A 23,213-nucleotide genomic window follows, 5' to 3' on the forward strand; every position below is an offset into this window, starting at 1 on the left:
TACTGTGATCATTTAGCCCCTTATTTTATTATTCTGTTCTTACAGACTGCAATTTACTAGTTTTTTTTTTTTTTAATTGTTGTAATTTGGTGTTTTAGCTCTTGTAGCAAATAATCTCCCAGGTGTGGGATAAATAAAGAAATTCAATTCTGTTATATTGTTAACTGGCCCAATAAAAATAACAACAATAACAAATGACTATATACTTAAAAACTATACTTATATTAAAGACTTTATACATAAATACCAGACATATTTTGATGCCATATCTTAGGAGAGTCCGATTTTAAGTCAGGAGATATAAAGTTTTCTCAGTGAACAAATATTTTATTGACACGTGTAGAACACTGATGGAATATGAACAATATTTGGCGATTACACCCTGTCCTGTCCTGATGTCCTCATAGGAGTGAAGCTGAGAGTAGCGTAGGATCTCCCCGATGCCATTTAGGGTGCGCACATACGGATGAGAAGAGGAGGAGACACATGTCACCTAATCATATTTAACAGGAAAACACGTCTGCAGGTCGGTTCTTAATCCCGAAAACAACAGCAAAAACAGTAAACGTACAACAGAAAACCCGTCAAGTGGCCACAGAGTGAAATGCAAGTCGCGCGCGTTCACGCGAAGGGCGAGTCAGATTTTTACGGGGAGTGTGAAAATTCTACAACACCGGTCCATTTTAGCAAGCCACCTGCTGTCCCGCTAGCTTCAGGATGGTGACATTGTTTTCTCCACCAGCACACCTCAAAGAGCAGTGTTCGATGCCGCTATTATTATACAATATAGCCGTTTCAATGAGAAGCTCGGATGCTGTTGTATGTATTGAATGATATTTTATTCCAACAGTGGTCAAAAAAATAAAAGAAATCACATTTATTACAGCCCCGGAGGTAGGGAGTGGATAAAACCTGTTGAAAGAGTGCCTGCCCGTATGCGACGCTCCTCGGAAGAACAGCGAACGCACCCGTATACAAACAGGGATAGTGTGATTGGTCAAAGCTAGCCAGCCTTCTATTGGTTGACAGCGTTGATACACAAAAAATCCGAGAGCAGAGCAGAGATCCGTGAGCAGAAGTTCCGTGAGAGCAAGAGGAAGAGTTTGAGTTTGAGCGCAGGAAATCTGCGCGAGCAGCATCGTAGCCGAGCGCGAGGACACAGTTTGAGCACGCTCAGAGCAAATTTGAGCGCGAGAGCAGAGTTCTGAGAGACAATATCATGAAATCTGAGAATGAAATTGATAAATGCTGTCCTCAAATCAATTTAAAATGCTCTTGAATTATGATAGGAAATTTATCCCATATGATGGTGGATGTGTATGATGTGTGGGTGTGGGTGGATGAGGGGGTGAGGAGGTTGGGGGTGGACGAAAGACAGAGATACGCAGGGGAGGTGAGCTTTTGTGTATTGTTGTTAGAAGCAGAGTAACACTAAAGCTACTGGGTACAGTAGCTTTAGGCTATATACACTAAAGCTACTAGGTACAGTAGCTTTAGTGTATATAGCCACGGGTAACATAGGTGATGAGGGGCACTTCACCTGCATGTGAACTCCAACTATGTCTTCAACTCTGACAACTTCTGCCCTGGGTCTTTAGATCTGCCTCTGCTATCACAACCTGACACTGAATCTTTTGAATAAAGAAATGACTGCTGCAAAAGCATGTTTTCTTGTTTTACTCGTCACACAAGTTATGCTGCCTGTTTAATCAGTGGTGCTATGCTCTCTTTAACCTGGATTTATATTTATACTTCTATAGTGTACTGTAGACAGAGACGTTGACCAAAACCAACTATACAGTGTTGGCTACTCTGTAGCTGACATACACCTCCTCATAAATCTAACGAGTTGGGGCTGTGACATTTACGGTGATGCTACATAGGTACCACAAATGCTGTCTTTGGCTGTTTTTGTTTTCTCCAAGTTGTTTCAAATGCTGATGGAATTTGCTATAAGTGTAGCCAACATTAAGGAAAGACTCTTGGCATGATTCTCCAAGACAAGACAAACCGTACCAAAGCACCCAGTGTTGCAGTCAAGCGGGTGGTCAGGTGGTTATATATTTTAATAATCATTCATACCTTTGTAGGACTCCTGGTAACCTATTGCATCAGTTATAAACTCCATAAATACAGCTTTTTTGAGTATGTGTTCACCAGGTGAAATTATTGTGTCAACTGACTTTATGAATGCATAGTTTGATGAGCTGGAGTTGAAAGAGGTGAAAAATTTATGAGCAAAGTTTCTGGATTATTTTTCAAGCAGGTGGCAAGGATTTACTGCTTGTCTTTGACTTATGATTGTACATTTAAGATGTTTCTCTAATGGAATGGGCATTAGCTATGGCCTTAACAAGCAGCTGGGAAATTGTAATGGCATCTCCTCACTATTGTCTGAGATTTTATAGGCCAAACTTTATTTTGATTAATTGAAATCATGTTCAACTGTAAATTAGTCTGACTGACTGGATGTGGACTTAGTCTTGCATGGGCAGACCATTCAGTGTAACACCTTACTATCATTCTGCTAGGGAAACACCATGGGTGGTTTGTTCTTTAAACCAATCACAATCATACTGGTTGGAACTAAGCAAAGGCTGAAGCAAGATGTCCTTTCAAAATACAGACGGGTCTGCATTTCGAATTCTCCTTCAGTTGTCTGCCTGGTATCATTGTCAAAATCCCCACTGCTACAAGAAACAACATCAACATCTGAGCAACAACCTACAGAAGTTTACATACATGTAAAGCCTATGTATATCATGGTTGCCTTGAGTTTATTCAATTCAATCTTTTATTGTCATTGTCAATAAAACAATGAAATTTTGTTCAGAGCATTCATACACTACAGTGATACAAAGTGCAAAGATGGTGCAAGTCCCTTCTTCCAGTTCCATAACAGTTGAGCTGCCTCACTGCCTGAGGTTGTGGGCTAGTCTGGTGGCATAGGTTCTTATGGACTCTACCTTCTACCTGAAGGCAGCAGGTGGAACAGGTGATGTTCCGGGTGGTGTTGATCATGCATGATGTTGTGCACTCTCCTCAGACAGCGGGTGGTATAGATGGTACTGATCTCTGGGAAAGTAATTCCAGTGATCTTTCCTGCTGTTTTTACCACCCGCTGGAGTACCTGTTGGTCAGCCTTAGTGCAGCTGGAAAACCACAATCACCAGAATCCATATGCTAAAACACTGCTGAGGGAATAGAATAGAATGTGCTTTATTGTCATTATATAGTGTATAACGAGATAGCAGTGTTTTCCAGAGTTTTCTGATGATTCCCGTAACTGTAAATTTTTTATGATGAATAGATTGAAACATGTGTCTTGTTTTTTAACAAAAAAAACACCAAAAAAACCCAAAAAACAATCATGCATTTTGGTTCTTTCATAAATTTTTATTACAGGTTTTCTCGAAATATAACAACATCTGCTGGGTCAGAATGTATAGGCAGCAATGCTTACATTTGGTTCAATGTCCCTTGGCCACTTTCACATTTTTTGGTACTAGTCCACAAGCTTTATGACACAGATTTCTTTTTTCAGTGTAGTTCACAGATTCTCAATTGGGTTAAAGCGAGGGTTTTGGGGAGGCCAGTCTTAAACCTTATTTCTAGACTGATTAACTCTTTACTATTTTTGATATGTGTTTCTATGTGTTTGATGTCATTGTCTTGTTGGAACACCAAACTGATTCCAGGACTCAACATTATGACTGAATATTTTAGACTTTCCAGAAGAATGTTCAGGTAATCCTCCCATTCTTGATTATTCAGTGTACTTTGTACCAGTGCCATTTACAGCTATACGAATGAATGAATGAATGAATTTTTTATTATTGTGTCTTACATACATTCAGTATGCCCAGCCCTAACATGGGCTTATAAGACACCAAAATACACACCAAGCCAATTGCCAGCAGTAGGTACAATAAACACATTTTAGAATTTCATTATTTAAATAAAGAAGTCTGCTGCCTCTTCCAGGCTTTACAAACAAATGCAGCCAGGTTATAAACATTATATGTAAACAAATATTTCATCTTGTCATTGTCACTACACCAGAACATATCAGGCTTTTTAACAGATACTTCACTGAACAAAACATTTCTGAGGTCATCATAAAAAGAACAATACAACAAAAATGAGATTCACTCTCAACTTCTCCCAATTGACATAGTCCACAGAGTCTCTCTTCCTCAGGCGTTTGTGAGAACCTTCCAGTCTCTAAAGCCAGAGGTTGAATTCCAGTTCGTAATTGAGCAATCAGAGATCTCTGGCTCCTTGTCATATTAGATTTAACGTAAAATTCTGCCTCAAAATCATCCTTTATCTGAACATAAGTCCATAACTTGGGTTTAGTCAAAATCTCACTTTTCCACTTTTCTTTAAATGTAGCAATAACTTTGTTTGAATGTCTTTAATGTTGCAGGACAAATTGTTATGAAATATATAAAGAAACTGTGCTTCATTAAAAACTGCTCGAAGCTCTGCAGCCCAGGGAGAGTTAGATTTACTCCAAAGGAAGACCTTTTTTGTTGTTCTATTATCAGGCATATAAATAATCCGGTTCCACAGTCTAACCATTTCACATTTCCTTAAGATAAATCCAGGAATCCAGCCCATATCGCCCTGTGCTGCCAAGACTGGAACAAACTTGTGAACTCCCAAGAAGCAGCAGATTGCTCTGTTTTCTACAGCTTCTAAAGCTGGGATCTGTTTGGCCCCCCACACACCTGCAGCATAGTTTAGCACAGGGGACACACAGGCTTCGTACAACTGGGTGTATGTACTATATCCAAGATCTTTGTACACTTTTAACTTATTTATCACAGACCCCAAAGCTCTGCTGGCGGAAGCTGCTAGGATTTTAACTCCATCAAAATTCATAAACTCATCAAATGTAAACCCTAAGTATTTATAGTGAGTAACATACTCCAAATTCATATTATCAAATGTTAACACCCTTGTGCTACGTGGAGCAGATCTTTTCCTAAAATGCATAATTTGAGTTTTTGCTTGATTTATAACAAGTCTCCATCTACAACACCAGTTATGTAAAACATTTAACATTGTTTGTAAATCCTCAGCTGTCTCAGCCAGCAGTGCAACATCATCAGCATAAAGTAGGATGCCTACAATCACATTGTCCAGGTGTATACCTAGGTTCAGTTGTTTGATTTCCAGAGCCAAATCATTTATAAATAAAGAAAATAGGCCTGGGGATAAAAAAAAAAAAATCCCCTTGTTTTACACCAAAGGGAATTGGGAACCACTCAGTCTGCTCTTCATTCACCTGCACACACCCTACACAGTTTGCATACAGAGACTTCAATGCTCGATAGAACTTTCCATCAACTCCCGCTTGAAGAAGCTTCAAACATAACAGATCCCTGTCCACCCAATCAAAGGCTTTTTTAAAGTCTACAAACCAAATAAAAGTGGATTTATTTTCTGTTAGTTTAGTTCTGACTATTGTTGACACAGAGTAAACGTGATCAATACATGCTCCATGTTATACCGTGCTAGATCATAATACTACCACCACGCTTGCAAGAAGTATGATGTTCTTGAGGTCAAATGCCTTACCTGCTGTCTTCCAAACATATTTCTATCTCAAAAGCTATATTTTTGTTTCATATGACCACAGAATATGCATCAAAAGTCCTTTTTATTGTCCATGTGATCAGCAGCAATCTTCAGTCCAGCCTTAAGTTGCTGCTTCTAGAGGAAGGGCTTCATTCTTGTCTGGCAGCCCCTCAGCCCATGGTGATGTAAAACATGTTTTGACTGTGGACACTGACACCTGTGTTCCCACAGCTTCTAATTCATTGCAGACCCACTTTTTTGTGATTCTTCGTTGACTCTTGACAATCCTGATCAACTGTCTCTCAACAGGAGGTGATATCTTGTGTTTTCTTCCTAAGCATGGCAGAGACACATCTGTGCCATACACTTTATCCAGCAGTGTACACATTTGATTTTTGCTTAGTGACTTTTGTGACTTCTTCAAGTCATTGACATTTGTCACCAGCTGTAGCCAGTCGTAATCACAAATGAGAAATTTGCTTCAAAGAAAATCACCATAACCACCAAATATCACCAAAACTGAAAATTTTAGTTGCTGTATGTATAATTTTGACACAGTAGATTTTGTCAGTTTTTCAGAAGACCTATAATAAATCTGTAAAAGAACCAAGATGCAATATTGCCTTTTGTCCTATAAAGCTTAATTCCATCATTGAAAATTCAAAATTATAGAAATCATGGAAAACACAAGACTGCCATGATATACATAATATCTGCAAGTGTATGCACACTACAAGTCAAAAGTTTGGACACACCTTCTCATTTAATGTTTTATCTTTATTTTCATTAACCATTTACATTGCGGATTCTCATTGAAGGCATGAAAACTATGAATTAATTTATGGAATTATGTAGTAAGTAAAAAAAGTGTGAAATAAAACATGTTTTATACTTTAGATTCGTCAAAATAGCCACCCTTTGCTTTTGATTACTGCTTTGTACACTCTTGGCATTCTCTGGATGAGCTTCATGACGTAGTCACCTAAAATGGCTTTCACTTCACAGTTGTGCCTTGTCAAGGTTAATTTGTGGAATTTCTTGCCTTCTTAATGAGGATGGGACCATTAGTTTTGTTGTGCAGAAGTCAGGTTGGTACACAGCAACAATGTACAGTTGCCCTATTTGACAACTGTTAGAATCTATATTATGGCAAGAACCAATCAGCTTAGTGAAGAGAAACGACAGTCCATCATTACTTAAGGTCAGTCAGTCCAGAAAATTGCAAAAACTTTGAATGCCTTCCCAAGTGCAGCTGCAAAAACCATCAAGTGCCATGACGAGACTGGCTCACATGAGGACCACCCCTGGAAAGGAAGGGCCACCTCTGCTGCTGAGGATAAGTTCATCGGAGTCACCAGCCTCAGAAATGGGAAGTTAACGGCACCTCAGAATAGAGACCAAATAAATGCCATACAGAGTTTTAGCAGCAGACACATCTCTACATCTACTGTTCAGAGGAGACTGCGCCAATCAGGCCTATATGGTCAAATAGCTGCTAAGAAACCACTACTAAGACAAAGCAACAAGCAGAGAGATATCTTTTGGCTAAGGAACACAAGGAATGGACATTAGACCAGTGGAAATCTGTGCTTTGGTCTGATGAGTCTAAATTTGAGATTTTTGGTTACACCTGGGGCTGCTCAGTGGAGTAGTGGTTAGCACTTTCGCCTTGCAGCAAGAAGATCCCTGGTTCAAATCCCAGGGTGGGCCTGGGATCTTTCTGCATGGAGTTTGCATGTTCTCCCTGAGCATGCGTGGGTTTCCTCCGGGCACTCCGGCTTCCTCCCACAGCCCAAAAATATGCTGAAGTTAATTGAGTACTCTAAATTGCCCGTAGATGTGAGTGTGATTGTTTGTCTGTACATGTAGCCCTGCGACAGACTGGCGACCTGTCCTGGGTGTCCCCTGCCTTTACCCGAGTCAGCTGAGATAGGCTCCAGCACCCCCTGCAACCCTAGTAGGGATAAGGAATGGACATTAGACCAGTGGAAATCTGTGCTTTGGTCTGATGAGTCCAAATTTGAGATCTTTGGTTCCACCCACCATGTCTTTGTGTGAAGCAGAAAAGGTGAATGGTCAGTCTCACCACACAAGGTTCCCACCTTGAAGCATGGAGGAGGAGGTGTGATGGTGTGGGGGTCTGGGTCTGGTGAAACTGTTGACGATTTATTCAAAATTCAAGGCACAATGAACCAGCATGTTTAACACAGCATCCTGCAGCGACATGTCATCCCATCCAGTTTGAATGTAGTTGGACCATCATTTATTTTTCAACAAAACAATGACCCAAACACACCTCCAGGCTGTGTTAGGGCTATCTGACCAAGAAGGTGAGTTATGGAGTGCTGCATCACATGACCTGGCCTAAACCCAATCCAGATGGTTTGGGATGACATGGACCTCAGAGTGAAGACAAAAGGGCCAACAAGTGCTCAGCATCTCTGGGAACTCTTTCAAGACTGTCGGAAAACCATTTGAGGTGACTCATGAAGCTCATCGAGAGAATGTCAAGAGTGTGCAAAGCAGTAATCAAAGAAAAGAGTGGCTATTTTGCAGAATCTAAAATATAAAACATCTTTTGACTGATTTCACACTTTCTTGTTCACTACATAATTACCTCTGCCAGGAGGTTATGTAATCATCGGAGTTTGTCTGTCTGTCTGTCTGTTTGTCTGTTAACAGCATAACTCAAAAAGTCATGGACGGATTTTCACCAAATTTTTACAGGATGTCCAGAAGACCAAAAGTAACCATCGATTAGATTTTGGAGGTGATCCAGATCACCTTGGTCTTCCGGACATCCTGTAAAAATTTGGTGAAAATCCGTCCATGACTTTTTGAGTTATGCTGTTAACAGACAGACAGACAGATGGCCTGGCGGAGGTCTGCGCTCTCCGAGTGCTTTTCTAGTTCCATATGTGTTCATTCCTAGTTTTTATACCTTCAGTGTGAATCTACAATGTAAATAGTCATGAAAATCAAGAAAAATCATTTAAAAAGAACGTGTTCAAACTTTTCACCGGGAGTGTAAACTTTTGTGACATGCACATGTTTTAACTGTTTTGTAGAGGAATTGTGTTATGCAATAAGGAGCTCAGATAGCACTACTGTTATATATTAAAAGAGAAGAGCTTTAGTCAGTCACAGATGGGTGAAAGTATTTGTGTGGTTTAGGTCTACCACATCCACCAGATCAGCTGCAGTGCTTTTTGGTTTTGTCTTTGATTCTCAGGGGAACTCTACTGGAGGGATGAACAGCATTCATCTTAAGAATATTCTCTCATTTAGTGCATTTGTGTATTTATCACTGTCTATCATACCACTCCAAAATCTCAAAAGGGTACTGAGTCGGGATTTAGAAGTATTTTAATATCTTGTTTTTCCACTCACTTTACTGATGGCTCTGCAACACACCCATTAAATATACCTTTATAAATCACACTTGCTCCACAATTCACCAACAATGAACAACTCCGGAAGGAATAATACAAAGGGAAAACCGACAAACTGTAAACTAACCGTAAAAAGACAACAAAGCAGTTTTCATCGCAGATGAAGATGACGAGCCTAGCTCTGAATCAGCAAGCAACCTCACGGCCAATGCCAGCAACTCTCCTCGTCACCAGGCCACTCTGGCTAACATCCTAGACGCCATCGGAAAATTGGAAGAAGTCATAACTACCAGGTTTAACGCGCTGGACTCCAGTATACACCAAGTCTAAACCTCTCTGACCAACCATGCTGCCCGCCTCTCCGACCTGGAAGACTGCGTAACTAACCATGACACCCGCCTCACTGCTCTGGAGAAACGATGCAAAGAGCGAACTGAGATCAACCAAAGCATGAAGCGAAAATTTTCTAACCTGGAAGGCTGATCCAGATGCTCAAACATCAAAATCACGGGCTTACCAGAGAAAGTAGAGAAGGGAAATCCATCGAAGTATATGGCAGAGTTTTTACCGCAACTCCTCCAGCAGGTAAATTCACCCAACGGACTTAAAGTGGACCGCGCACACGGCGTCGGCCCCCAGTCTTCATCTACTCGCCCCCAGACCACAATCGCCAAACTCCACCATGTTCCCTGAGTAGGAGAAAATCCTCAGGCTCGCCCACTTGCAGTTTCCCCTGACTTTCAATGGTGCCAAGATAAACATTTTCCCAGACTTTTCTCCTGAAATATCTGAGCAGCGCTGCGCCTTTGACATGGCTAAGAAGAAACCGAGAGAGGCAGGCATCAAACACGCCTGATCTTCTCGTTTGGCAACAAACAGAAAATGTTCCAAAAACCTGTAGATACTGAGGCTTTTTGTCGACAGGTTTACTGAACCGGCCATTGGCTCAAGACCCGATAACAAGTCTTCAATATCCGTCTGCTTTTGGTCATACCTGACGAGCCAAGAGACTTGTGTTTTTCCTAGTTCTGCCTTGATTAAATCTCTGTATGTTCCTGCTTTATATGAACAAGTGTTTATGATCATGTTAGACTGACGAGACTGCTGGAAAGCTGCTCTGCTTCACTTTCATTGGATTTCAGGTTAGCTGAAACAGATGTTTTCTTACTGAGTTTAGCTGTGTCTGGATATTCATGGGGGTATCTGTGCTCCACTTAGTTGGGGGCAGTGGTTGGGAGTTAGGATTGAGAATGTGTATTTTTTTCTTTTTTTTTCTTGTTGTTGTTGCTCTCATGATCATATAGCAATTCTGTCATTACTTGTACCACACTAACCTGCCTGAAAAGTCATCAAAAATAGACATACCAATTATTTTTCAATATACAGATCAGTTTCCAAGCTGACCTTTCTTTCCAACATTTTAGAGAAAGTTGTTCATGCCCAGCTGAAGTCCTTTTTAGATGAGCACAATGTATTGGAGGTTTTTCAGTCTGGTTTTAAGACTCTGCATAGCATGGAGTCGGCATTGCTATGGGTTTTTAATGATTTTTCTCTTGGCAAATGACTCTGGGGATTATGTGGTTCTTGTACTTCTGGATTTAACTGCTGCATTTGACACAGTGGACCACAACATTTTAATATGTCACTTGTAGCACTCAGTGGGCATTAGTGGTAGTGCACTGCAGTGGTTTAGGTCTTATTTGTCTCGCAGAACTGTGAGCCTCGATATCTTTGAATCCCCTTCTGCTCCATTGTCTTTTGAGGTCCCGCAGGGTTCGATTTTAGGGCCTCTCCTTTTTTCCTTATACCTACTTCCTATGGGATCCATCCTCAGGAAGCATGGCATCGCCTTCCATTTTTATGCAGATGACACACAAATTTATGTGACATTGAAAAAGAAAGACTGTCAATTGGTCACGCTGCTTCTGTCCTGTCTTGATGACATTAATTTTGTAAAATTTTCTATGTTTTAACGAGATGAAAACTGAGGTAATGGTGTTCGGTCCCAGTGGCCCTTGTGAGTCTCCCCCTGTTGACTTGGGCCCTCTGGCTCGCTATGTTAAGCCAGTGGTTTCCAACCTGGGTTTTAAAACGGAGTCTGATTTTAAACTTGACCATCAAATCAGTGCCGTGGTGAAGGCTAGTTTCTTTTACCTGCGTCGGTTAGCCAAGGTGAAGCTCTTTTTAACACCAGAGCACTTTGAAATGGTCATCCATGCTTTTATTACTACCAGACTGGATTATTGCAATTCATTGTACCTTGGAGCCAGCCAGTCTGCCCAAGCACATCTCCAGTTGGCTCAAAATGCTGCTACCCATCTTTTAACCAGCACTCAAAAATATGAGCACATTACACCCGTTTTAGCCTCCCTTCATTGACTCTCCGTGCGTTTTAGGGTTGATTTTAAGGTTCTTTTGTTTTTAACGCTTTAAATGGTCTGGCCCCTCCCTACCTCTCTGAGCTGCTCCATGCTCATGCCCCCTCACGAACCCACAGATCAGCTGATCACTTGCTTCTAGAGGTTCCAAGGTCTAGGCGGAAGCTCAGAGGAGATAGAGCCTTCTCTGTTGCTGCTCCCAGATTATGGAATAATCTCCCTTTGCACATCAGAGAGGCTCCCTCACTTTTGGTTTTTAAAACAAAACTTAATACCTATTTTTATTCACTGGCTTTTAACACAGCATGAGACTCTGCTATTGTTTTATTGTGCTGCTGTTTTAATATGTGTATGTTTTTATTTATTGTTTTTAATGTTTTAATCTTATTGTTTATTAGACAGCACTTTGTCTTAGTGGCTGGTGTTTTAAAAGTGCTTTATAAATAAAGTTCAGTTGAGTTGACATTTGTCATGGCTGCTAATAGTTCATTAATCTCACCACATGGTGGCTGCTTAAGTTTACTTAGTTGGAATGTTAGGGGCTTAAGGACAATTTTAAAGAGAGGCAAGGATTTCTCTCATTTAAAATCTTTACAAGGAGATATTATCTTCATGCAAGAAACTCATATTAAACACACGAAACAATGGAGGTTAAAATGCAGCTGGACGTCCCAGATTTATCAATCAACATTTTTCTCGAAGGTGAAAGGCATAGCCATATTAATTCGTCAAAATATCCCATTTGTACACCATTCAACCATCTCTGATCCAAACAGCTATCATCTTTTAATAGGCAATATTTTGTCATTTCATGTGACACTGTTAAACATATATTCACTTAAAGGGATAGTTCGGGATTTTTGACATGAATCTGTATGGCATCCCCGTCAGCAGTGTTGTGCATTCACACAGACTTACCCCCGACAGCGTCCGGTGAGCAGAGATCCGGTCCGGTTTTGGTCCAGACGAAAGTAGTCCGGCCAGTTTGCTGGGGTCACGAAAATAAAGCGTTTTCTTCTCAAACCAATATGTGTTCGAAAGAGTGATATATTGGCATTACAAAACCGTTGTCCACGAAAAAGTCAGACCTCGTAAACGCTTGGCACTATTTTCCCTCCCTTCATATCACTCCGCGCTGCCTCCAGCTGGCAGCCGCGCAGGTTTCACTTTGTTTACTGCTTGTAAAGTTAACAACAACATGTCTGACTACGACAGCGACGATGAATATATTGACTTCAGCATTCAGCCAAGGGGATATCTTTATGAACCCGAATATACTGAAGCCGAAATTCACTAGATGGAGTTAGAACGGGCAGAGAGAGAGAGAGAGGGTGGACAGAGAAGTGGAACAAGTTGAAGTTGAAGAGCCACAGCTGGAGCCGTGAGACACCGAGTGACTGATAAATGGTGGTGTACTTGTTTCAAGTGCGAAATAATGCCGACAGAGGTGGAGTCCTATTGCTGCCACGAATAGGATCTCATCATGCCACAGATGCAAGACCTTTAAATTGATGAGGAGGCCAGCTTACCAGCTTCTGTCAGCATCACACATCATAATGACTTCCCTGCACTCCTGAATGAGGGTGTGTTGCAGACCTTTTTCCACATTCCTAAAATAAACTGGAAGAAGCGTCTCAGGCCAGCTGGACCCGACGGTCAGTTGTCTTCAGAGTAAGTGTTGCCTCCTCAGTTTTTTTTGGTTGAATTTTATAACTTTATACTGTACAAATGATCCACTTCTCTGTCCACCCTCTCTCTCTCTCTCTGCCCGTTCTAACTCCATCTGGTGAATTTCGGCTTCAGTATATTCGGGTTCATAAAGATATCCCCTTGGCTGAATGCTGAAGTCAATATATTCATTGTCGCTGTCGTAGTCAGACATGTTGTTGTTAACTTTACAAGCAGTAAACAAAGTGAAACCTGCGCGGCTGCCAGCTGGAGGCAGCGCGGAGTGATATGAAGGGAGAGAAAATAGTGCCAAGCGTTTACGAGGTCTGACTTTTTCGTGGACAACGGTTTTGTAATGCAAATATATCACTCTTTCGAACACATATTGGTTTGAGAAGAAAACGCTTTATTTTTGTGACCCCAGCAAACTGGCCGGACTACTTTCGTCTGGACCAAAACCGGACCGGATCTCTGCTCACCGGACGCTGTCGGGGGTAAGTCCGGACATGTCCTCTTTTGAGAGGCTGTCCGGCCTGTCCGGCCGGAGTTTATAAAGTCCTTCAAATGTCCGGGTTTTTGATCCCCTAAATTCCACATAACGCGAAACCGCCGCGCCGCACAGCGCCGCGCTCTTTAATCGTACTGCGCAGCACTTAGAACCCATTCTCTTCTATCAGACAATTTCCACTGCACACGCTGCGGAGCGCCAGCGCCGCTTCTCTGAAGCGCCGGCGCGCACCACGGTGCTGGAGATTCGCTTCCTCGCAGGCTGACAGGCAGGTAGGCACACTGCGAGAGAGCACTCAAACCGAAAGAAAATGCCAAAACGCAAATGTCATTTCACTGATGAAATGCGAAAAAAGTACCCCTGTTTTCGTCCGGGTCATGTCAAATGGGAGGCAGAATGTACAGTCTGCAAAGCTGGGACTTATAGCTAATAAGAAAAGGAAAAAGAAGGAAAAACTGTTGAATTGAGGCATTATTTCTATATATTTTTTTTAATTTGCCATTAGACACATTATTTTGAAGAATGGCCTAACTGAACATTGAAAAATAGACTACCTCTCTTTTTTCTTTTTGTTTAATATTTTGAGGCATTATTTCTATCTTTACATAATTGATAATTGGGAGGTTATTTTGAAGAATGGCTCTACCTCACTTTTCCGGTGTGTCAGACTTAAGAGAGATGATTATTTCTTATTTTGTTAAACATCTGAATACATGTGTTCCTACACAACTTGAGTCAATAACTATTAATGACTAGAGCATGCCATATTTGTATGTGACTGATTATATTGTTTAGGAGAATTGCTTTAATTTAATAAATATATTATTTATAAAGCAACTGTTTGTGAGTGTTTTGGGCTATTTTTCTGTATATCCAGGTAAAGTGTTATTTTCTGGGGAATTCAGAATATTTGTTTAACTGAGTTTGAAGCACAGAAAGCCCCCTGACCCACGGAAAACCCCTAAAAATGTGGGGGGGACTGAAAATTTTTCGGCGCGAGCTGGAAGTGTGTCCTCTTTTCAGAGAAACAGAATATGGTCACCCTAGCATGCATTGATGTGCCATCCTGGAGGAGTTGGACTGTCTGTGGAACCTCTGTAGGGTCCAGGTATCGCCTCATGCTATCAGAAGTGACACTTACACACGTGGACAAAATTGTTGGTACCCCTCAGTTAAAGAAGGAAAAACCCACAATTCTCACTGAAATCACTTGAAACTCACAAAAGTAACAATACATAAAAATTTATTGAAAATTAAATAATCAAAATCAGCCATCACTTTTGAATTGTTGATTAACATAATTATTTTAAAAAAAACAAACTAATGAAATAGGGCTGGACAAAAATGATGGTACCCATAACTTAATATTTTGTTGCACAACCTTTTGAGGCAATCACTGCAATTAAACGATTTCTGTATTTGTCAATGAGCGTTCTGCAGCTGTCAACAGGTATTTTGGCCCACTCCTCATGAGCAAACAGCTCCAGTTGTCTCAGGTTTGATGGGTGTCTTCTCCAAATGGCATGTTTCAGCTCCTTCCACATATGTTCAATGGGATTCAGATCTGGGCTCATAGAAGGCCACTTTAGAATAGTCCAACGCTTTTCTCTCAGCCATTCTTGGGTGTTTTTGGCTGTGTGTTTTGGATCGTTGTCCTGTTGGAAGACCCATGACCTGCGACTGAGACCAAGCTTTCTGACACTAGGCAGCACATTTCTCTCCAGAATGCCTTGATAGTCTTCAGATTTCATCGTACCTTGCACACTTTCAAGACACCCTGTGCCAGATGCAGCAAAGCAGCCCCAAAACATTACTGAGCCTCCTCCATGTTTCACCGTAGGGACAGTGTTCTTTTCTTCGTATGCTTGGTTTTTGAGTCTATGAACATAGAGTTGATGTGCCTTACCAAAAAGCTCCAGTTTGGTCTCATCTGTCCAAAGGACATTCTCCCAGAAGCTTTGTGGCTTGTCAACATGCATTTTTGCAAATTCCAGTCTCGCTTTTTTATGAGTTTTTTTCAGCAGTGGTGTCCTCCTTGGTCGTCTCCCACGAAGTCCACTTTGGCTCAAACAACGACGAATGGTGCGATCTGACACTGATGTACCTTGGCCTTGGAGTTCACCTTTCATTTCTTTGGAGGTTGCTCTGGGCTCTTTGGATACAATTTGAACGATCCGTCTCTTCAATTTGTCATCAATTTTCCTCTTGCGGCCATGTCCAGGGAGGTTGGCTACTGTCCCGTGGGTCTTGAACTTCTGAATAATATGAGCCACTGTTGTCACAGGAACTTCAAGCTGTTTAGAGATGGTCTTATAGCCTTTACCTTTAAGATGTTTGTCTATAATTTTTTTTCGGATGTCCTGGGACAATTCTCTCCTTCGCTTTCTGTTGTCCATGTTCAGTGTGGTACACACCTTTTCACCAAACAGCAGGGTGACTACTTGTCTCCCTTTAAATAGGCAGACTGACTGATTATGAGTTTGGAAACACCTGTGATGTCAATTAAATGACACACCTGAGTTAATCATGTCACTCTGGTCAAATAGTTTTCAATCTTTTATAGAGGTACCATCATTTTTGTCCAGGCCTGTTTCATGAGTTTGTTTTTTTAAATAATTATGTTAATCAACAATTCAAAAGTAATGGCTGTTTTTGATTATTTAATTTTCAATAAATTTTTATTTATTGTTACTTTTGTGAGTTTCAAGTGATTTCAGTGAGAATTGTGGGTTTTTCCTTCTTTAACTGAGGGGTACCAACAATTTTGTCCACGTGTGTACCTAGCCAAATGCAAAACTAGTGAAAAACAGTCAGAAAAGATTAGGAAGGAAAAAAAAACATCAGTGGCCTTCACCTGTAAATTCATTCCTGTTTTGGGGGTTGTCTCATTGTTACCCCTCTAGTGCACCTGTTGTTAATTTCATGAACACCAAAGCAGCTGAAACTGACTAAAAAGCCCCTCAGTTACTTACTTGACCAGATCAGTATCCCACATTTAACTGATTTGATGCAATACTTAGATTAAAAAGTGTTCCTTTAATTTTTTTGAGCAGTGTATATATATATATATATATATATATATATATATATATATATGTATTTATAAATGCACGTGTGTACATGTATATAGATTTATGCTTTTTTTATTACTTTTTTTTTTGCATTTTATTATTCTTTTGGGCTGGGGGGAGGGATGGGTGTATGTGCTCACTGTTATTTGTTTGTTAATGTGTGTGTTGACTGTTGGCACTAAAAACAGCAGAAGATAAACCCCTAACACGGCTAACAAAGGCTAAAGATAATTTTGGGCATCATGGTTGGAGTAGCATTACTCAGTAAATATAATATATTGTCAGTCTCCCTTGCAAGTTCTATGAAATGTATTTGCCTGTGTGTATGAGTTTGTTTGTGTGGAGACAGATTGAGACAGAGGGGATACATGGCGGATGGCTCACTATTTGTCTCAAGGCATCCCTGTCCAAGTTTCCTGCTGTCTCAAACTTGATTCATCATCCATAGCGAGAATACGCTACCCAGAAATCAATTCCCATTTCCCAGTAGTGAGATGTCCAAGCTTCTTGAGCGGGCCTGATTTAGCCAGACATAGCCTTTAATCTCCTCGTGTGTTTGATTTGACAGCTTTGCCTCTGTAGAGTGTTTGTTGAAGGCCTTGCTTCAATCCTTCTGGTAAAACAAGCATCCCAACAGCCGTTCCAGCCCTCTTAGCGCTTCCCAGCCTCTCCCAGCTGTCACAATTACATCCGCATACCAGTGGCGGCTGGTGAATTTTTCTCTTGGGGGGGACGCATTTAATTTACCAAACCAAATAGCAGAGTCGGCAACACCGAAATACAAGAATTGATGTAAATTATGTTCACAGCCATTTGACGTGCTATTACTATGCACCACTACGAGAGTACACCTAAACACGACTGCTGAGTCAAATAGACAATAAAATGCACATAAATGTTACCAGCTAGTGAATTTGAATTTATCTCCCCAGTGTTTGAAATGATTTGCTCCAGATAAGGTGTAATTGGTACACCCAAACCCTTAAAATCTCCTTTTCTATAATTAAGAATGCATAAATATCCAAATCTATTTTTTACTTCAAAAATAAAAAAAAGAAACAATTCATTTTTCCAGCTTCAAACAGTGCCAAGTGCTTCTTCTGTCCAGCCACATCTTTGGAACAACATATTTATATTTACATACTCAAATAAACAAAAACAAATCCATACCTGTGAAACCAACAAACATTGGACATTTTGTTAAAAAAAAAATCTAACTATAAGGCTTAAAGCAGACAGTGCTTCTGTGAGCTAACTTTTATATTAACAACCTTACATGACAATGAGAAAACAGCAAATCTGCATATTTAAGATCAAAGCAATAAAAATTTGTCACTTTGCCTGAAAAAAAAATACTGAAACCATTAGGCATTATACTATGTATAACTGTGCATGTGACAAATAAAACCTATCTCATCTTAGGCTTTGAGCCCAAAGTGCTTCTGTCAACTAACATTATATATTTACAATGAAAATAAAGAAAAACAGTAATTCCTCAGATTTCAGACCATATGAAAATCAACAGGCTTTCAGTCTAAAGTGCCACTTGTGTCAACTAACATTTCTATTTACATTATTAAATGACAAAAAAAGTAAATCCTCACATTTTAGAGATTAAAGCCAGCACCTCTACATCTGTGTTATTTTTTGTATGCAAGTTTTGCTCTTCTGTCTTTGAGACATGCAAATTTCTCAATGACTCTATGGTTAAAATCTGGGGTCTCCCTGACAAGTTTCTTTTCCATAGAGAGCATGGTCAGTGCATTAAGATGATCCTGCGACATCGTGCTCCTGAGGAAGGTCTTGATTCTTTTTAGTGTTGAGAAGCACCTCTCAGATTCAGCTGTCATCATTAGAGTCGTGATGAGGATCTTCAGGAGAGACACAGTCTCTGAGAAGGTGTCCTGAAGATTGTTGCTCATGAAGCGCTGGTACAGAGCCACAGCACCATTGCAACTCCTGAACTCTGTGTTGCTGAAGATGAGTGACAGTTCAGTTTTCAGCTTGCCCTTGTTCAGCATTGGATAGGCCTCCATGGTGGTGTTGAGTGCTGCTTCAGGGAACTGGCTGTCGTACTCCTGGAATCTGTCTCCTTGAAGCAGTGTAGCACTGATTAGGTGTTTGGTGAAGGCAAACCTCTCTTTTGCATGGCCCAGGATTGTGTCACAAACCTATAAAGAAAGACACACATGATATCACACAGAACCTACATAAAAGTGTCTTGTCCAATTGTTCACATAACAGCTTACTATGATTATAACACTGTAAAAGACCATACAACACACTCAGGTCATGTCCATATTATTGAATCTTATTTGGAAAATGTTTATCTACAACAGAATAACATATACTCTATTGGAAAAATTGGAGGTTTGGGAATATGGTTGTGGACACCCTCATGTCCCTCTTCAGCCTTGAATACCAGTGTTAATTCAACACAGATAATCAATTATTGTTGCTGACATATGTGTATGCACTAGCAGCTGTTGTGCAGTTGAATTCTGTGTTTCATAAACGCTCTGCTATCTTACATGTGGCAGTTTGTCCAGCAGGTTTATCAGCACTACATGGAGCCATGTTGTTCAGATTGCTAAGGCCAGGAGGAACCGCTGCCAGTCGATATTAAGATTTAATTATGAAGCTGTGTGTCCTGATGAGTGGTGAGAAAAGTTTTGATTGTTCAGGTCACCACTCATCAACTTCAGGGAGAGACGACGTACACTGTCAATATATAGAAAGGAATAACAACAGGAAGGACAACAGTCACAGACATACGTATCGTAGGATACCAAGTTACCAGAGCCTCAGCTTTGATCTCATCTCTGTAGCTATCCTCTGTAGTTCATCTGGTCCCAGTGTGTGGCGCTTCTTGGCCAGCTGCTGCTGAGGCACACAGCTGTGATGTTCTTCACTGACAGTAGGGAGGGAGTCTCTGACCAGCCCCAGAAGAGAAAAAAATTAAACTTTAGTTGCCACGAAACAGAAAGAAATTAAGCACATTAAGTATCATAAATAATGACTTATTATGGTTAACATTAATCAGAAGTTGTTTTTTATTACAGTTATGTGATGCCCACATGACTGAGTGTGAGTTTTTCATTTCACACAAATTATCCACAAATAAATAATGATGGAAACAAAATCATTGTCAAAATCAATCATTGTTACTCATCACTAATACATCCAAGACTGCATTAGTTTTAAATATTTCCTTCAGCATTAAGTGTTTGGGTAAAACTCATTTTATTTTATTTTTTCACAATAAACAATAGTGATACAATGTAAATGAACTGGGAATTAAAGGTAATAAAGAAAATGTTAATACTCTGAAAATGATCAGTTCAATCAAAACTTGTATTATCTGGACTGATGGTTTAAAAATCTAACGATGTAAGAGGAAAATGATATTATTATATAATAATTTTATTACAGTTTTTGACTTGGACATTTTTGTCCCGTAGTACTGCGTATGACACTTTTTGTGAGAGGATGCATAAGGGTTTAATATGGTTACATACAATGTATTTACCTGATCATCTGGACGTTGTCGGTGAACTGCTGCATCACTCTGTGGACAAAGACCGAATCGATGGACCTCTTCTGGAGTTGGCTGTAGAGCATGTCCACATGAGGCATGATGTGGTGGAAAAGCTCCAGGAAGAAGCAGAAGGTAGCATCCTCCAGGAGTCTCACAAAACCTCCAGCTTCATGGACAGTGGTAGGATCAAAGTCACCTGAGTCCCTGATGGTTTCGAAGCACTGAAGGAGGTCGTCTTTGTGCTCAAACACAGTGTTGACAGCACGGCTGTGGAAGTTCCACCTTACTGTGCTTGCTCTTGGAAGCCTGTGTGCCACCACTCTGTCAAGCACACTGGTTCTCTTGGGGGATCTTGAAAAAAATCCTGAGAATCCAGCTAGGTCAGAGAAGAACGGACCAACTTTTGGGATACGGGATGTCACCTGCTGCATGATAATGTTGAGCTGGTGAGCATAGCAGTGGACATAGTGTGCATTCGCATACCCATCGCTCACTTTCTTCTGTACACCACCTGTGGCTCCTCTCATGACACTCGCACCATCATTGGCCTGGGAGATGAGCTTGCTCTTCTGGTCATCAGGGAGAATGAGGCTCAGCCTCTCCAAAAGTGCTGTGGCAATGGACTCAGCTGTGGCAGATTGCAGAGGTATAAACTCAAAAAATCTCTCCTGCACTTCATTCATTTTGTCGATGTAGCGGATCACAAGAACAAGCTGACACTGGGTGGAGATGTCCATTGTTTCATCAGCCTGGATGGATATGAAGTCTGCACACTGAACTTCCTCAATAATAGACTCTCAAAACTGCCAGCATGCAGTCAAGGAGTTCATTCTGCACTGTTTTGGATGTCCCTTTAAACACAGTGGCAGTCTGAAGGTGCTCATGGACAGCTGCATCTAGTGATGCTACAAAATCCACCAGCCCTCTGAAAACACCTGGATTTTCGGAGCTTTCACTCTCATCATGGCCTCTCAGGGCGAGCTCAAAGGCACCACAGAACTTAATGCAGTCTATTAATTTAGACAGCACATGCCTATTTTTGTCGACCTCCTCGTTATGTTTACGGATGCCTATCCTGTAGCCATCATCAAGCTGAGCTGCTATGTTAGCTCTCCCAAACATGCCCATACGCATAGCATTTTCCATGTGGCTCCTAGCTTGCTCATGCCTTCTTACTTTCTCGGAAAAATGCTTTAAATCCGCCATACCTGTCTGAATCCAGGCTTGATCAGTTCCCTTGGTTTGAAAAAGCAGGCAAGGGAAGCAAAATAAAGAAAAAGACCGCGTATATCTCCTCCCTCTGTCCACCGACTGTTGTCTAATTAAGACGTCCGGCCGGTCAGGTCCGAGCTCCTTCACTCTCAGTTTCTCCTGCAGTGTTCTCCTCTCGAACGGCGTTGTTTTCAGTGACTTCACTGAATTTTCTCTCTCCATTTTCTCCTTTTTTTGGCTCGCTCTAGGACTCGTTGATAATCTTGCTTGCTAATTACTCCCACACTCAGCCCTGAACGTCACTCGCTTGACAGTTTAATTAAAGGCAAGCGGATGAACAAACCGCTCGCTCTCTGCTGCCACCGCATGGCCGGTGGTGTGTAAAACGATCAGAGGGAGACCGCAGGGCCGCGCCCTCATAGACATATATAGGTAGACGCCTCATAGGCTGTCGAGAGACGTGCTTACAGCGCCGCCATCTTGGACCGGGGCCAGCCGAGGCAGCGGTGCATAGAAGTCTATGGAGGAGAGAGGTACTGCTGAATCTAAAAGTGGAATTATTCGCCGAATTTTGAACCGATTGCCAAACTGTTTGATTTTTAGAAACGTCACACGTGTAGCTACTATACAAAGTGCTCGGATATTTTTTTACAATGCTGGTTTTGCCACTCAACACTTAGATGCCGGACTTCTGTTCAGCCTATGGATGCTCTAATGAGCGCTGTAAGGGAACAAGAGCATGTGGGATTACTTTTCACATGTAAGATGTATGTAAGGAATAATATATTGTTAGCAGGTTGTCATAGCTAGAGTGAAATAAACGCCGAGAAGACGGATAGAACCCCTCAGTTCCGTGTCTGGCTTCTACTACCCATGATCTAACCAGCTCTCTGCATCATCCTGTGTATTACACAGCTGCTTACCGGTGAAATAACTAATGTGAGACAATTTTTTGTTTGAAATTCGATGTTATGAATCTAGCGTTCCTAGCAACTTACTGCAGTATTTGGTGGGTTAGAATACAGCATCTGATTGATCTAATAGCCCTGATTTATGATGGAACTATTTTTGTTGTAGACAATTCTTTATCTCTAGCTACTTTTTCCTCACGTTTAAGCTTTACCAAAGAACGTGATTTATACACGTGATATAATAGTAATAATAACAGTAATAATAATGATAAAAATAATAGTAATAATAGCAGTAATAATAGTAATAATTGATATAATATTAAGAGTAGTAATAATAATAATTATTAACAGTAGTAATAATAGCAGTATGGCAAAACCTGCATTGTAAAAAATATCCAAGCACCTTGTATAGTAGCTACACGTGTGACGTTTCTAAAAATCAAACAGTTTGGCAATCGGTTCAAAATTTGGCGAATAATTCCACTTTTAGATTCAGCAGTACCTCTCTCCTCCATAGATGTGTATGTACCGCTGCCTCGGGTGGCCCCGGTCCAAGATGGCGGCGCTGCAGGCACATTGCTCGAGTGGGCAGCCGCAGTCAATGAGGCGTCTGCGTATATATGTCTATGCGCGCCCTGCTGTCTCCTATCTCTTGTATTGAAGAAGAACAAACTGCGCATGTCAAAGTTATAATGAGAATCAATGGGGAAAGATGAGTGCGCCCCGGCCATATATGTCCACTATTAGTAATTGTAGACAACGTCGGACGTTTCTAATCTGGGTTTTTATTACAAATTATACATTTTAGAAACTCTCTACAGGCTCTATTATCCATTTTGCTTGTTAAAAACATAGGATATACATGTAAATGTAATTTTAAAAACGTTTTATTAAAGGAAGGGCTGTGACTCTACATGATGTGAGACAAAGGGGGCGGCGCCCTAGCGCC

At 40.9% G+C, this 23,213-nt stretch overlaps 2 protein-coding genes across 2 annotated transcripts in view; one reads left to right on the plus strand and one right to left on the minus strand.

Moving 5' to 3' along the window:
- sim1a (SIM bHLH transcription factor 1a) overlaps positions 1-23,213 on the plus strand; it is a 60,663-nt gene that overhangs the window by 29,293 nt on the left and 8,157 nt on the right. The window lies entirely within an intron of this gene.
- On the minus strand, positions 17,624-21,741 carry LOC127536546 (uncharacterized). The gene is made up of 3 exons (XM_051957268.1): positions 20,133-21,741; positions 19,401-19,535; positions 17,624-18,774 (listed from the first exon to the last, which is right to left on the minus strand). Exons 1-3 carry the CDS (start codon positions 20,876-20,878, stop codon positions 18,717-18,719), a joined length of 939 nt encoding a protein of 312 aa, XP_051813228.1. The 5' UTR covers positions 20,879-21,741; the 3' UTR covers positions 17,624-18,716.

This window comes from Acanthochromis polyacanthus, chromosome 12, assembly GCF_021347895.1.
Source record: "Acanthochromis polyacanthus isolate Apoly-LR-REF ecotype Palm Island chromosome 12, KAUST_Apoly_ChrSc, whole genome shotgun sequence".
Classification (NCBI taxonomy): domain Eukaryota; kingdom Metazoa; phylum Chordata; class Actinopteri; family Pomacentridae; genus Acanthochromis; species Acanthochromis polyacanthus.